General features: G+C 55.3%; 2 protein-coding genes across 6 annotated transcripts; one reads left to right on the top strand and one right to left on the bottom strand.

Moving 5' to 3' along the window:
• Positions 1–615: 615 nt before the first annotated feature.
• Positions 616–5,236, bottom strand: LOC116858043 (putative protein T-ENOL). 5 transcript variants are annotated; one of them, XM_032842584.1, is made up of 6 exons: positions 4,963–5,236; positions 4,234–4,318; positions 3,790–3,940; positions 3,480–3,510; positions 3,259–3,316; positions 616–775 (listed from the first exon to the last, which is right to left on the bottom strand). In XM_032842584.1, the coding sequence occupies exons 1-6, from the start codon at positions 5,058–5,060 to the stop codon at positions 740–742; spliced, it is 459 nt and encodes a 152-aa protein (XP_032698475.1). In that variant the 5' UTR covers positions 5,061–5,236; the 3' UTR covers positions 616–739. The 5 variants fall into 5 exon arrangements, 2 of the variants coding, with proteins under 2 accessions (XP_032698475.1, XP_032698474.1); XR_004380858.1 differs by having other exon boundaries at positions 717–775; positions 2,981–3,316; XR_004380859.1 differs by lacking the exon at positions 616–775 and adding an exon at positions 793–872 and having other exon boundaries at positions 2,981–3,316.
• A 73-nt stretch (positions 5,237–5,309) lies between these two features.
• Positions 5,310–7,935, top strand: CDIPT (CDP-diacylglycerol--inositol 3-phosphatidyltransferase). Its single transcript, XM_032842585.1, has 6 exons — positions 5,310–5,586; positions 5,672–5,806; positions 6,512–6,665; positions 7,033–7,114; positions 7,551–7,626; positions 7,784–7,935. The coding sequence occupies exons 1-6, from the start codon at positions 5,544–5,546 to the stop codon at positions 7,933–7,935; spliced, it is 642 nt and encodes a 213-aa protein (XP_032698476.1). The 5' UTR covers positions 5,310–5,543.
• Positions 7,936–13,812: the final 5,877 nt, after the last annotated feature.

Genomic DNA, 13,812 nt, shown 5'->3' with positions numbered 1-13,812 from the left:
CACTTTGTACTCGTTGTTTTTAACCTCTAGGAGGAGCCCTCGAGACAGGGATAATCATTCCCATTTCTCAGATAAGAAAACTGAGGCTCAGAGATGAGAATGGACTTCCTCAGGAGTCTCGAATAAGCGGCCAGATTCAGACTTAAATGCAGATTCTACGAAGGTGGCTGGATTCCGTTCTGGCTAGCAATGGCTGTGACATGGTCCCCAGGCATGAGGCCCCAGAGCCTGGAGGAGAGGCCTCAGCACTGACGTTGATGGCAGAGGTGGCTCCTCAGAAGCCGGGGAGACCCTCTCAGATGCCCAAGGCTAGACAGGAAGGGGCTGGAGTGTGGCTAGGAGGCTGAGTTCAGATCCATGAGCTCATCTCCACCAAAAGGTTGACAGAAAACAGGTCGTTAACTGCCCAAATTAAAGCTGTTCCAGTAACATGGACTATGCCATTTCACCCATATGCCCACACATCTGGCAAGAAAAAAAAAATAGAGAGAGAGAGAGAAGAAAAAGGAGGAGGAAAAAGGGCCACCCTCTCACATTTCCACCCCCAGAGAAGCCACTCCAGAGCACAGCCTGGGTTGGGAGGAGGGAAGGACCTCTCTCTGTCTTTTTATTAAAGCCTTTGATTTCTGGTGATGTCCTTGCCAGCTGAGGGTGGAAAGGCGTGAGATGGTTCCAGAACACCTGGGAGGCTTTGAGTATGCTGCTGCTCATGACCAGGAGACCCCAGCAAACTGAAGCGTTAGTGACTTGTGAACGAGGAGCTCTGATGCATGTTCTAGAAGGACACAATGGGGGAGAACATGAGAGGCCATGAGCAGCACCAAAGCCTACTGGGGTCATCTTCCAGATGTCAAGCTGCTAAGCAGAGCTCCCTAGAGAAGAGAAAGAACCTTCTGATTCTTTGGCCCCAACACTCTTGTCTTCTCCTTCTGTCCTTCACCTCTCCATCCAACCCCTATCCCCCACTCATCTCTCTCTCCATCTACCATTCCCCATTTTCCCCACTCACGCATTCACCATCCATCCATCCATCCTGGTGTTTCCACCAACATATCTACCCATCATTCTACCCATGCACACATTCTACTCACCCATGTGTCTGCCAATCTGTCTCCCCTCATTCACCTGTCCACCCACTCAGCCCTCTTCCACCCAACCACTCAGCCCCCATTTAAACTTCTCAGAAGCAAGTGACCCACTGGTTCACTTCTATCCTCCAGCCCCTACAGCAGTGCCAACACATACGAAGTGCCTGATAAACGTTCGGTGAATTTGTCCATCCATCTATCCATTGATATCCATCTATCCATCCCTCCAACCACTCACCCATTCCCCGACTTGACATTCTGCCCACGTACAATGACCTATCATTCAAGGGGCAGTTCAAAGGTCTGTAGGTTTCCATGTTCTTGAGGATGAGGAAGGAAAACTCTTTTGGGACCATGGGGTGCTGCCCCGGGGATGAGAGGGTATTAGCTCAGGATGAAATTCTCAATCAAGTGCATCTGGGAAGGAGCAGGAAACTGGGGCCCTCACAGAGCATCTTGTCCAAGGCCCCCATTTGACAAGTGGGGAGAAAGGCTAACTATCAAAAAAAAAAAAAAAGAAAAGAAAAGAAAGGCTAACTATCAGGTTGCACAGAGGCTAACTATCAGATTGATAGCAGGTTAGCTGTTAAGGCCCAGGGTTTTCCTGCTACTTCAAGTTGCTTCTGACACCAAAGCCCAGCTGGGAGAGTTCAAATGTCCCAGAGGCCCTGGAAGGTCAGCTGCCTGAGGTTAAGAACAGTGGCTTGTTCTCGGCTACACTGTGCCACCGGTCTTGGTCATGAAGACCGGAAGCAGCAGCCCCAGCGAGCTGACCATCGCTAAGACCTGGTGGACCCAGGAAATACCAGACACTCAATAAACAGCTGCTGTTAGCTCCTTCTCAGCCTTCCCCATGACGCCCTCTCTCCTCCTCCACCAACTCCTCACATGCACAGATTCTTCTGGACTCCCCCAGCCTCAGCACCCTCTTCTTGCTTGCTCGGCATCACCCCCACCCCCAGGAGCGACCACACAGCATTCAACTGCCGACTCCCTCCTGAATCCAATTTCTATCACCAGCCCAGACATCCCCCGATGAGTTGTGAAGCCCTATTTCCAACGATCTACATGGTCTCTCCGCCTGGTCTTCCCAGGGGCTTCTCAAACTCAATCCATCCAAAGGTGGGAGCGCAGCTGCCATGCTCCAGGAAGACTGATGAGGTTGGAGTGACTGAGAACAGAGGGCGACAAGGTGAGGAGTTCTAGGTAACGAGGTCAGAGACACAGTGGGGTTGGGGGGAGGAGAGAGGCCCCGTAAGCAGCCACCGAAGGACTTTGGCTTTTCCTTTGAAATGGGGAACGAGGTTGGAGTTCAGAGCAGAAGCCTGACTTCATCAGACTTAAGTTACAGAAGTCAGAAACGTGGGGATGGGTCATCTGATTTCCTCTATTTTTTTCCCCCTACCATTTCTACTCAATGACCAAACTCAGTTTTCCTGGTCTTTATTTCTCGTCTCTGCCCCTCTTCTCATCTCTATTATTACTGTGACAATTCAGGGCCCGATCATCACAAGCTTAGTCTCTTGGCATGATTGCTAACTGGGCTCCACTTCTCATCTCCCCTTTCTAGCTCACTCTCCCCACTGACTACCAGAGTGACTGATCTAAGATTACAACCTCCCTTGCTCAAAGCTCTTCAGGGACTTCTGATCTTAATAAGGCATGCATGCATAGGGTCTCTGAGTAGACCTTGGCTCCCATGCCTCCGTACTCCAGCAACTCAGCTGCTTCTGACCCCACTTTCTCTCCCGCCCTAAGACCATACACTGACATACCCCCATTCACTCTACTGAAACTCACCTCATGCCTTTGCTCATTCATACAGGCCCTACCACTTGGAATACCCTGACCAAACCATTGTTTTTCTGGAATATTCTTTCTTTAAATGTCACCTCCACCAGGAAGCTCCATGATTCCTTTCCCTCCTATCCCAAGGCTGGGATAAGTGCTCTTCTTGATGTTTCCAATTCTATCACAGGCATGGATCCATACCATGTTGTAATTGACCATCTACTTGACTGGCAACACATCAAACTGTGAACTCTTCAAGGGCAGAGACCGTATCCTTCATTTCTGGGTCCCAGGCTCCTAAAACTGGGCCTGGCATAACCTGTGAACTCTAAATGTTTAGAACACGGAAGGGGCTTGTCAGTGTGGACTCAGTATATACCTTGTCACGAGGGGATGGCAGGAGGTGTGCCTTAGTACGGGTACGGTTTCTGTCCGAACTAGAGAAGGCAGAGGGAAAGGGGAGGGCTGAGAATTCGGAATTCGAGGATCAGAGCAGGAGAGACTCGGACTACACAGTTTTCAAATCCCCCTACCCTGCTAGGACGTTGTCAAACCCTCACTAACCCTAACTCTAACCCTAACCCTTGAAGCTTCACTCACCGGGTGTCGGTGCCTCGGGTCTTGAAGAACACTGGAAGTAGAGGCCTGAGTCAGAGAAAGTGTTACACCCACAGCCAGAAAGAGATGTGGCTAGGGAGAAAGGTGCTGAGGTGTTCCTGGCCAGCAGTGAGGAGTGGGTACTGGGTGAGTTGGAGGGCGGGAGCACTGCGTAGTTCAAGGGCTGGCTGTGAGATCGGGGAGACAGGCTCGGATGGCTGGAAAAGTCAGCTGTGGTTGGGAGGGGTTAGGGACTGGAACTCGGGGTATGGTGGGGTCTCTGGACACAGTGGTCCTGGAGTAGGGGGGTCACCATGTTTGGATATCTGAGTCCCTCGGTCTTGGGTCTGTTTTTCCTTGGTGGGCACAGAGTTCGTGGGGCAGCCAGCGATAAACAAGGCCTCGTTGGTGAGCTCTGTGCTGATCCGAGTCAGGAATTCCTCAGATCGGGATAATGAAACCTTCTGCAAAAGGGGAAATCACAGGGGTTCAGCCTGGGAGTTCCCACAGGCGAGTCCCGGATCTGGGGGCTCCCAGGCTGGGAGCTTGGGGTCTGAGGTCCGAGTCCAGTATTGGAGGGCTGATGCTTGAGATTTGGCAGAGAAGGCACTGGGCGTGGAGGGCAGTCTTGAGGACCCCAGGGCCAAAAGTGCTAGGGACTACGGGCTCAGGGCTGAGGCTACAGTCTCAAGACTGGAGGTGTCGGTGCCCTTGGCCTCGGAGCTCTCCATCCACTTTGGCTCACCCCCATGCTCACCAGACTTCCACCAGAGGGGGTTGCCGCTTGGGACATCCTGCTGCCCTTTTTCTCCTCATTCCTGGTAGGTGTGGATGCCATCTCCCTGGAAACAGGCGACACCTGTGTGAGGCTGAGAAACCAGCCTCTAGCTCCACTTCTCCCAGGGGTCCTCTCCTTCCTTCCACCCAACGCCCTACCCAAGACGGCAGCAAGCAGGCTTGCTGCCCCCGACCTGACAAACGAGTTGAAATCTTGGGCAGGAGGGAAACAGGAAGGTCTAAGGAGCCCCTATTTAGGTCTCAGGGGACGGGGAGTAGGAACCGGGGAGGAAGGCTGGAAAGAGGGGGACCAGGGCTGATGCAGCCCCGTTGCCAGGATATCAGGGATTCTAGAACCAAAAGCGGGGGCCGGGGGAAGGGGGCGGCATTTTCCTAGCACGTCGCATTCGCTCTTCTGGTCTCCGTTCCACCTCGTTTTGGATCCCTCCTTGGGGATGGTGACCCCAACGCCAGAAGTCTGAGACACAGGAAGATCACATAGGGTGGTGCCTGGGACCAAATCCTCCTACCACTAGGAGCGCGCAAGAAGCACCCCGCCCTCCGCCGCCCTTGAGCCTCTCTAGCCGCCTTCTCGCAGCCAGGAGCCGGCGAGAGCAAATGAGGCCGGAGGTAGGGGGTGGGGCAGGGGAGGAAAAAAAAAAAAAAAAAAAAAAAAAGCAAACCTGTGGGCTGTACTACATAACCTTACCTCTCGGGGACGCGTAGACCCAGGACCCGGGGGCATGTTCTCTCCTTGTCCTTGTCTCCAGGAAGATATACCCTCCGGAGAAAGGACAGGAGAATCATTCGTCGAGGCCTTCTTCTCTTCTGACCTCGCCTTCTCGGTTACCCCCTTCCTTCGGCGCCGAGGCTTCTCCACCCCTCTCCTCCCTCTGCACTTGGTACGCGCCGATTGAAAGGGGCGGAGGGAGGAAAAAGGAAGCGGGCACGTCTTAAAGGGGCCGCAGCCATTTTTGGGCTTCTTTTTTTTTTTCCTCCTGTTTTGCACACCCGGGCGCAGCTGGGGAAGACAGGGGCAGCAGCTGGAGGCGGGAGGGCCTGCCCCCGGGGGAGGGCGGGCTGTGAGCGCTCCTGCGCCCGACGCATCTCGGTGCTGGCCCATGCTCCGGCGGGCTGCGAGCGCTAACACCGGGGCCGGGCGGGGACGGCGGGGGCCTGCGTGCTGTGGGCGCGGCCGATCCACGGGGCCAGAGGGTGAGGCCGAGCGGCAGTGCTGGGACTCGGTTGCCACCTCCAGATCGGGCCCCGGGCGGCAAGGGGGCCGCCGCAATGCCAGGCGAAAATATCTTCCTGTTTGTGCCTAACCTCATCGGTGAGTGCTGCCCGCGGCTCCGGGCTGAAAGGGGAGGGCGAGGGCCAGGGTCCCTGATCCACTCTATGCCCCCGTCCTTCCCAAGGTTATGCCCGGATTGTCTTCGCCATCGTTTCTTTCTACTTCATGCCCTGCTGCCCCCTCACGGCCTCCTCCTTCTACTTGCTCAGCGGACTTCTGGACGCTTTCGATGGACACGCTGCTCGAGCCCTTAATCAAGGTGACAGACACCTCCTCTCAGCCAGGCTTTAGGCCCAGCCAACCCTCTGTCCCCTTTTCCTGCCTCCTCAGGACCTCGGGGCGGGCGGGAACTCGGGAACCTGAGGGCTTCGTCCCTCCCATCTCTGTAGAGAGCAGAACAGAATGGCCTCCTTTCCTAATAGAAGGGATTTAAGCTTTGCTGTTGAGAAGAACTTCCTGACAGGGTGTGGGGTAGCAAGACTGGACATGGCAGTGCTGGAGGTCTCCATGAGGAAAAATGCGTTCACCAGGTGATTCCTGGGGGGCTGCTGTGTGCCAGGCACAAGGAAGAGGGGTTCCAGAAGCCATGTTTCGAGGGAAAATGGAGAGGGAAGAAAGATGGTTTCTGCAGGGTCCATTAATTTTTTTAATCTGGTCTCCAAATACACCTGCCAGACATCCCCGAAGAGTTTAAGTCAGCTTGTCTTGAGTCCTGGACCCTTGGTTCTGGGGTTGGTGAGCTGCAGAGCTAGCTTCCACGGCTCCTCATTTCATGTGGCGGTGACCCCTGCCCCTTGACCTCACACCCCACAGACAGCAGCAGTCTGTCTGCCTCCCCAGCCCGGGGACGGTGCACATTTTCAATCTTTAGACACTGCATCAGAGTGATACGCCAGTCATGGTTCCTGTCACAGACCCAAGGCCCCCAGTGGCCCCCTCTCACATAACACCCCCCATTTTTCAGGGACCCGGTTTGGGGCCATGCTGGACATGCTGACGGACCGCTGCTCCACCATGTGTCTGCTGGTGAACCTCGCCCTGCTGTACCCACGGGCCACCCTTCTGTTCCAGCTCAGCATGAGCCTGGATGTGGCCAGCCACTGGCTTCACCTGCACAGGTTTGCGGCAGGCTGAAGGGGACGCTGCAGTGGGGATGGCTGAGGCTGTGTGGGAGGGTGCCCGATCCTGTTCACAGGTGCATTAAGCAATCCCGCCAAGTCGGGATCGGATAGTCCGGAGACTTCAGATAGATAAGCCGTGTTGGGGGCTTCGGAACGTGGTATTCAAATCCTGATTTCTCTGGGTCATTACCAGCGAGATGGTTGTGTGGCTTTGGGCAAGACCTCAATTCTTCACTGGGCCCCATCTGCTCCGCTCAGTAGAGGCAAACCCAGCACCTAACTAACCTCATGGGGGCTCATAGGAAGATTCAATGGACATGAGTGGCAAGGAGTGCTCATGGATTCCCCCTGCTTTCTCCCCAAGTTCTGTGGTCCGGGGCAGTGAAAGTCACAAGCTGATTGACCTGTCTGGAAATCCGGTGCTTCGAATCTACTACACGTCCAGAGTGAGCATTCCTGCCCAGCCCTGATTCCCTCCGCTTCTGCCAAGCCCTGGGCTGAGCCCTGGTCTTGGGTGAGGAGAAGGCCCCAGGCACAAGGAGGGGACGGACGCACCAACCCAGAGGAGATGCGGCTGGGAGGCCAGGAAGCTGAGGCGGAAAGGAGGATTGGTGGGGAGGGAGGGAGAAGCCAGATTGGCCTTCAAGCCAGTTCTCAACAAGCCTTAGGCTACATGGGCTTTATTCTGGGACCACAGAGAGTGTCTGAAAGGATTTATAAAGAGAGAAGCAATACCCTGAGCTCTCTCTTTCACCCTCACTCACCCCTGCATGCCTGTTTCCAGTAGGTATGGTTCCTCCACCCGCAGAAGGCTCTGGCCCCTTGTCACTTAGCTGGGGGAGGGGCAGCACTGCTTAAGCAGCCCTTTTGCTCTCTGTGCAGCCTGCCCTGTTTACCCTGTGTGCTGGGAACGAGCTCTTCTATTGCCTCCTCTACCTGTTCCATTCCCCGGGGGGCCGGTGGGGGGGGGGGGGGGGGGGGGGGGGGGGGGGGGGGAGGGGTCCTGGCCTGCCCGGGGTGATGATGATGATGATGATGGCCTGGAGCCCGCAGACTTCCCGGTCCTCCTCCCCCTCACCTGCATCCCGTTTTCTCTTTATCGCCTGTGCTCCCTTCCGCAGTTGGCTCTGTGGGTCTTTTCCGAGTGGGGCTCTGGATCACAGCCCCTGTCGCGGTGCTCAAGTCTCTCATCAGTGTGGTCCACCTGGTCACAGCTGCTCGCAACATGGCCGCCCTGGATGCGGCGGACCGAGCCAGGAAGAAATGACCCCGGAACCTCCAGCCCCTGGCTGCCCACCTGCCCTGGGGAGTCTCGCCGGGCCATGGCACTCCCCTCTCCCTCCTGGGAGGGCCCAGGCTCCCGTCTTCCTAATGTGCTGTCCAGCCTGCTGAGAAGGGGATTGGCCTCCGGGGTGATGCCATGTTCTCTGAGATCCTGAGGACCAGTCCCACCCAGATTCCCAAGGACCTGGACTTCCAATCAGGGAGGATGCTTCGGAGGCCCCGCCCCTACGGGCAGTGCTCCAGGGAGGCCAGGAGGCCCTGGGACCTGGCATTGGCGCACCTGCTGGCTCAGCCCAGGGATCTGGCTTGGCCTGGGACTTGGGACACTCGAGTGAGGGAGATGGGCTGGGGGCTAGGTTTCTCAGAAGGCAGGGAGTCAGACTGTACCCCTGGCCCCAGGAAGCCTGGGGTACTCCAGCTGGGAGAGAAGATCCCATCCCAGTCTCCTGTGTCCAGTCTATCCCGGCTCTGGAAGCTTCCATAATAGGAAGTGTGGGGGTGGGGGAGGAGAGGGCTTTGTTTTCCAGGATTTGGTTTCCTTTGAGATACTCTTGGACCAGGGCCTGATTGAGGGGAGCTGGTGGGGGGGGAAAGGAAGATCCATCTGGATGCTTTTCTCCTAGTTGTGTCCTCACTGGCTCCGGCTGTCATTCCACCATGACCTCAGAGTGAGGCCCTCCCTGCCACCCAGGTCTTTGCCCACCTGCTTTACTTTCTTTACAACATTGTCACTGGCTGTCTCCATTTTTTTGTATACCTCATGTTTTCTACTCCCACCAGAATGTAAACTCCCCGAGGGCACAGACTTTTCTTGTTCCTTCTCTATCCCCACAGTGAAGATGAACCTTAACCTGGCATATCGTAGCCGCTTAATAAAAGTCACGAACAGATCACTTCGTTTCTTAGAGTGCCATCCTTAGATGACCTGTGGATTGGTATTATTTTTTAAATATTTTATTTATTTGTCAGAGAGCGAGCTCCTGAGCAGGGACAGAGAGCAGCAGGCAGAGGGAGAAGCAGAGTCCTCCATGAGCAGGGAGCCCAATGCAGGACTCGATCCCTGGGACCCCGTGATCATGACCCGAGCTGAAGACTGATGCTTAACCGACTGAGCCACCCCGGTACCCTGCCTGTGAATTATTTCCTAAAAATTCAGCTGCTTGGACCCTGGGCCAGGCGTTTAGAGTTCGGATCCCTGGGGATGGGCCCAGAGTCTGCTATTTTAATAAACAGTGGGTGATTGATTCTTCCCCATAATGTTGAGAGTTGCCATTCCTGTCTTAAGCCATTTCGGGGCACCTAATATGTCATAGATATTGTTCTGGGCTTCTGTCCCTAACAGCTACCCCTGCCATCTGAGCCTTCTCTGCTGTCTGGCACCAGCTTGCTTTTTAAGACTATATTCAGCCTCCCATATGCCAGAAACTGAGTTGGGGGTTCTTTGCAGATGTTACTTGTTTCGTCCTTATAATAGTCCCCGAGAGCTGGAATGTAGCAGCTGGGTGTTGCACCTCAGCTCCTGTGCTAGGCCAGGGGATTTCATCAGTCCTCTCCAAGGAGGTCACGGGCCAGCCATGGGGGAGATCATCATGCCCTCTGGGCTGCGCTTGTGGGAGGATGGAATAAGAAAGTGCTGGAAAACGGATGTGTGGCTGAAGTGGGTGGGTGTCCAGAAAGCTGCTAGGGATCGGGGCAGGAAGGGTTAATGTGCAAGAGAGGAGTGATTCTCAGCTGTGGTGGGGGGGAGGTTAGAGGGCACGCTGAGTAGCTGCTCGGAAAATGGAAAGGAAACGGATCGATGTACTGGGGACACTGAGTGCCATGGGTTGGGGGTGGGAGAGCAGGCGAGAGCTGGGGCCTAGGCCAGCCAGGGCCGCTGGAGGAGTCTAGTAAGGCATTTGGACTTATCCTGAGGCCACATGGAGCCATTGAAGGGAGCCCTCAAAATAATAGGTAAAATACTCCTAGGGTAGAAATACGAAATCATATGCATTACAGAAGGGTGCAGAAGTTGTCCCCCTTCAGCTCTCCCTTCTCCCCAGAGGTGACCACTGCCACTCCTTACCTTTATACCCGTCTGAATAAACTCTCCATGTCTCCACACACATACTTCCGTATTTTAAAACTCATTCCGTGTGTGTAGTGCTCTGCTCTCACGAGCTACTGTAGTTCCAAGGGCTTTTGGGTGCATCCTTTCCTTCCTTTCGCCCCCGCCCCCAGTCTAGCCTTTTATTGTGCCCATCCTCTAGAGAGGAAATCGAGGCCCTCAGAGGAGGCCAGCCTGCCCCCAGAGCCTGCTCCCTTAAGATCTGCTGTCCGCAGAATTCCATTCACATTCATTAACCAGGTCCTGCCGCTGTGCAGGATGTAGGTAAATCGTCCACGCCCGGTTTTGGAGAACACTTAGGGGCTACACTTGGAAGGTCTGCAGTGGGTGTGGAACTTTTGCTTAAGCCCCACGGCCCTGCTTCCTTGGCTTTTGGCCCTAACCATTTCTAGTGACACCAGGAGTCTCTAACTTAGGTAAACCCAGCAAACCCATGAGCTAAACGGGAGACATGGGCGGGAGAGGGTCTCTTCCACTCCAGTAGAATACATGACTGAGGCCAGAGGTGCCTCCTGTGGTAGGGCCCCGAGGCTGGCCTCTGCCTTTGGTCCCATAGGCCTAGTGGCCAGACTGAGCCCAGGAGCAAGCAGAGTGACCTGGAAGACAGTGGGGAGAGTCTAGACTGAATTTATCTAAGGGACATAGCAGGGCCATATGTTAGCATGGTCTGCGTGCTCACAAAATTCCTCTGTTGGAACCTAAGACCCGGTGGGACAGCATTTGGAGCCTTCCAGAATGGGAAGCCTTCATAAAAGAGGCTCCAGACAGCTGATGCCCCTTCCACCAGGTAGGGATAAAGCCAAAGGCATGGTCTCTGAACCAGGAAGAGGGTCGTCACCAGAAGTTGGCCATGCCGGTGCCTGGGCCTTGGGACTTCTTATACAAGGGGTTCTTTTTATCTTTTTTTTTTTTTTTTTAATTTAAAGGTTTTATTTATTTGACAGAGATCACAAGTGTGCAGAGAGGCAGGGAGAGGGAGAAGCAGGCTCCCCACTGAACAGGGAGCCCGATGCGGGGCTCGATCCTAGGATCCTGACCGGAGCCAAAGGCAGACCCTTAATTGACTGGGCCACCCAGGCAACCACACGAATACGATTTAAAGAACAGCTTCCCAGGGGTGCCTAGCTCCCCAGCGGGGAGCCTGCTTCTCTCTCCCTCTGCCCTTCCCTCCCACCCCCTGCTCGTGATCTTTCTCTCTCTCAAATAAACCAAATCTTAAAAAATAAAGGACAGCTTCCCCTATTACCTTACTAGAGTCCATAAGCTCGTGAGGGGACATGCAGTGGTCAGGAGGGGCTAGATTATGCTACGGTAACGTCCCCCTACCCAGATTCCAGCGCCTTAATACGGGCAAATTCTCACCCCTGCTGCGGGATTATTATACGTCAGCTGTGGCTCTGCTTCCTGCCATTTCTCTCCTTGGGACCCCGTTGATGGAGGAGCCTCTATTTGAGACATGGCCCGTCCCCAAGGCAAAGGGAAAAGAGAGGACAGCGATGTCCTTTCCCCTTGCATTTCACTGGCTAGACCAAGTCATATGGCCACTCCTGATGGCCATGAGATCCACGTGGAGACATCCGGTCATTAGCTGGAAAGGGGTCCAGAGTTCAGGGGTGAGGTCAGGGATGGAGAACTTCATTTGAAGTCCATGGTACAGAGATGCTCTAAAGCGTGGGAATGGCAAAGGTGGTCACTGAGAAAGAACAGGGTTTGGGGCAACCCGTGATTTAGAGCAGAAGAAGTAGAGGTGGCCAGGTGTGGGCCTTGAGGTGGGGAGGAGGTGGAGTGGGCCATGTCAGGGGAGACCAGTATTAGTGATGCTGATCAGAGCAGTTTCCAGGAAGGAAGGGGTGGAGTCAGGGGGTTGAGAAGATAATGAGAGGTAAGGAACGGAAACTAAGAAATGTGGCTGCAGGGGCACCTGGGTGGCTCAGTCGGTTAAGCGTCTGCCTTCGGCTCGGGTCATGATCTCAGGGTCCTGGGATCGAGCTCCACATCAGGCTCTCTGCTCAGTGGGGAGCCTGCTTCCCTCTCTCTCTCTGCCTGCCTCTCTGCCTACTTGTGATCTCTCTGTGCCCAATAAACAAATAAAAAATCTTAAAGAAATGTGGCTGCAAAGGAAAGAGACGGGAGCAGTGGCAGCTGGAGGGAAGGCAGGGCCCCGGGAGAGCCTGCGTGTTGCTTCCACTGTGGGCCAGAGCGGAGAGGCTGCTCATCGACCTGGGACAGGGAGCCCGGAGGGGAGGGGTGGATATCGCAGGCCAGAAAGATGATCCACAGAGTGGACTCGGGGGGCTTGCGATCAGGGATCTAGAGCCCAGGGGGAGGAGGCCCAGGAGGCCATGTCCCCACTGGGAACAGGAGGGAGGACGGACTCCAGGTGCTGGGAATTTGCTACATTGGCTGCCGGGAAACAGAGGGGCCTCCTGCCCAGTGCGCTTCTATTTTCTCTAAGAGGTGAGAGCAAGTGGGTGGGGATGTGGGAGACTGGGAGGAGGGGTGTGAGTGCTTGTTCTGAAGGAGAGCTCCCACAGGCCCAGAGAAGCAGAGTCAGAGGCCCTGGGTCTCCCTTAAGATGTGTTGCCATGAGTTTAAAAGGAGATCAGTCAGCAAGTGGGACGCAGCTCTCCCAGCATCCCCAGCATCCTGCAGCTAGTCCCAGGCTGCAGAGTGGGCGGAGTGGGCAGTGGCTGGTTTAGGAAGGGATGGGGCTGAGTATCACGGGGGAAGGGGAGAGATGGGAGTTAAGAAGGGAGGTTTCTGATGAGTGAGTTCTGGGCAGGATGGATATGCAAGGGTGGGTGTCAAGGTTGAGAGGGGGGTTGGGGTCAAGGTCACAGAAGACTGGAGTTGGAGGAACAGTTTGGGAAGGTGAGGCAGCAGAAGCTGAGGTTTCGGAGGCGGTAAGATTATTAGGACAAGGTCAAAGGCTCAGCGATGGGAGCTGGCTGCTGAGGGGAAGGAATATAGCCACCAAGGACAACCTTGCCTGCTGTCACCTATCCCCAGAAGCCCTTGGCCATGAGCATCTGGTACCCGCACACATTCGTACCTCTCTCAAGGAAGATGTAGGACGGTTAGGCAAGCGAGGCTGGGGGTGCTGACTGCCGTGCCCGTTCTGTCAACTCGGAGCCTGCCCCACCAAGTCCCACCGCTGACTGCAGGCTCAGTGGTCAAACCCTGGCCTCAAGGGCAGACTTGAGCAGAGCCGCCAGCCACATAAATAAAACTCAACTCCAAACGAGACCAGGCTCGCGGGGTCAGGCCTCGGTGCAGGAAGAGGAGGACCCCAACACAAAGCATCAACCCTGTACGAGAGGGGAACAGCTGCTGAACCCTTTCCTGGATGGAAGGCAGCCAAGAAGTTGCCTTCTCCAGCCACACAGAAAGAAAACCCGAGCTTCTGTCTCCTCTATCCCTAGGATCCTTTTACTTGGTTTGCAGACCTGGTTCCCACTGCTCTCCCTGAGCAAAGGGCTGGAGCACCAGCAGGTCTCCTCTCGGGGAGGAGGATTTGATCCTGCCCGGATGCTTCCCCCAAGAAACACCCCAGTTCCCCCTGAGGGACAAGTGCCCAGGCCCGCCAGGTCTGCAGTGTGACCAGCAGGTGGCGCCAGAGGAGGCCGCCCAAACGCGGGGAAAGGGGGGCCCCCCAGATCCTGATTCCAACACCTCCCAGCCCCTGGAGCACTTGGCCGGAGCACTTGGCACGAGCTCCCCCGGAGGGACCAGCTGGGTGGGCGCCACTCTCTC

Source organism: Lontra canadensis, unplaced genomic scaffold, assembly GCF_010015895.1.
Source record: "Lontra canadensis isolate GAN:19392208 unplaced genomic scaffold, GSC_riverotter_1.0 scaffold132, whole genome shotgun sequence".
Classification (NCBI taxonomy): domain Eukaryota; kingdom Metazoa; phylum Chordata; class Mammalia; order Carnivora; family Mustelidae; genus Lontra; species Lontra canadensis.
This window is presented reverse-complemented; position numbering and strand designations above follow the sequence as displayed.

Coding starts and splice junctions, on each gene's coding strand:
- LOC116858043 (XM_032842583.1), bottom strand. CDS start 5,060: ATGATTCTCCTGTCCTTTCTCCGGAGGGTATATCTTCCTGGAGACAAG. Junction 3,511..3,789: donor GACTCAGATATCCAAACATG/GTGACCCCCCTA, acceptor CTCTACTTCCAG/TGTTCTTCAAGACCCGAGGC. Junction 3,317..3,479: donor ACCCGAGGCACCGACACCCG/GTGAGTGAAGCT, acceptor TGCCTTCTCTAG/TTCGGACAGAAACCGTACCC.
- CDIPT (XM_032842585.1), top strand. CDS start 5,544: ATGCCAGGCGAAAATATCTTCCTGTTTGTGCCTAACCTCATCG. Junction 7,115..7,550: donor GAATCTACTACACGTCCAGA/GTGAGCATTCCT, acceptor CTCTCTGTGCAG/CCTGCCCTGTTTACCCTGTG. Junction 7,627..7,783: donor GTTCCATTCCCCGGGGGGCC/GGTGGGGGGGGG, acceptor CTGTGCTCCCTT/CCGCAGTTGGCTCTGTGGGT.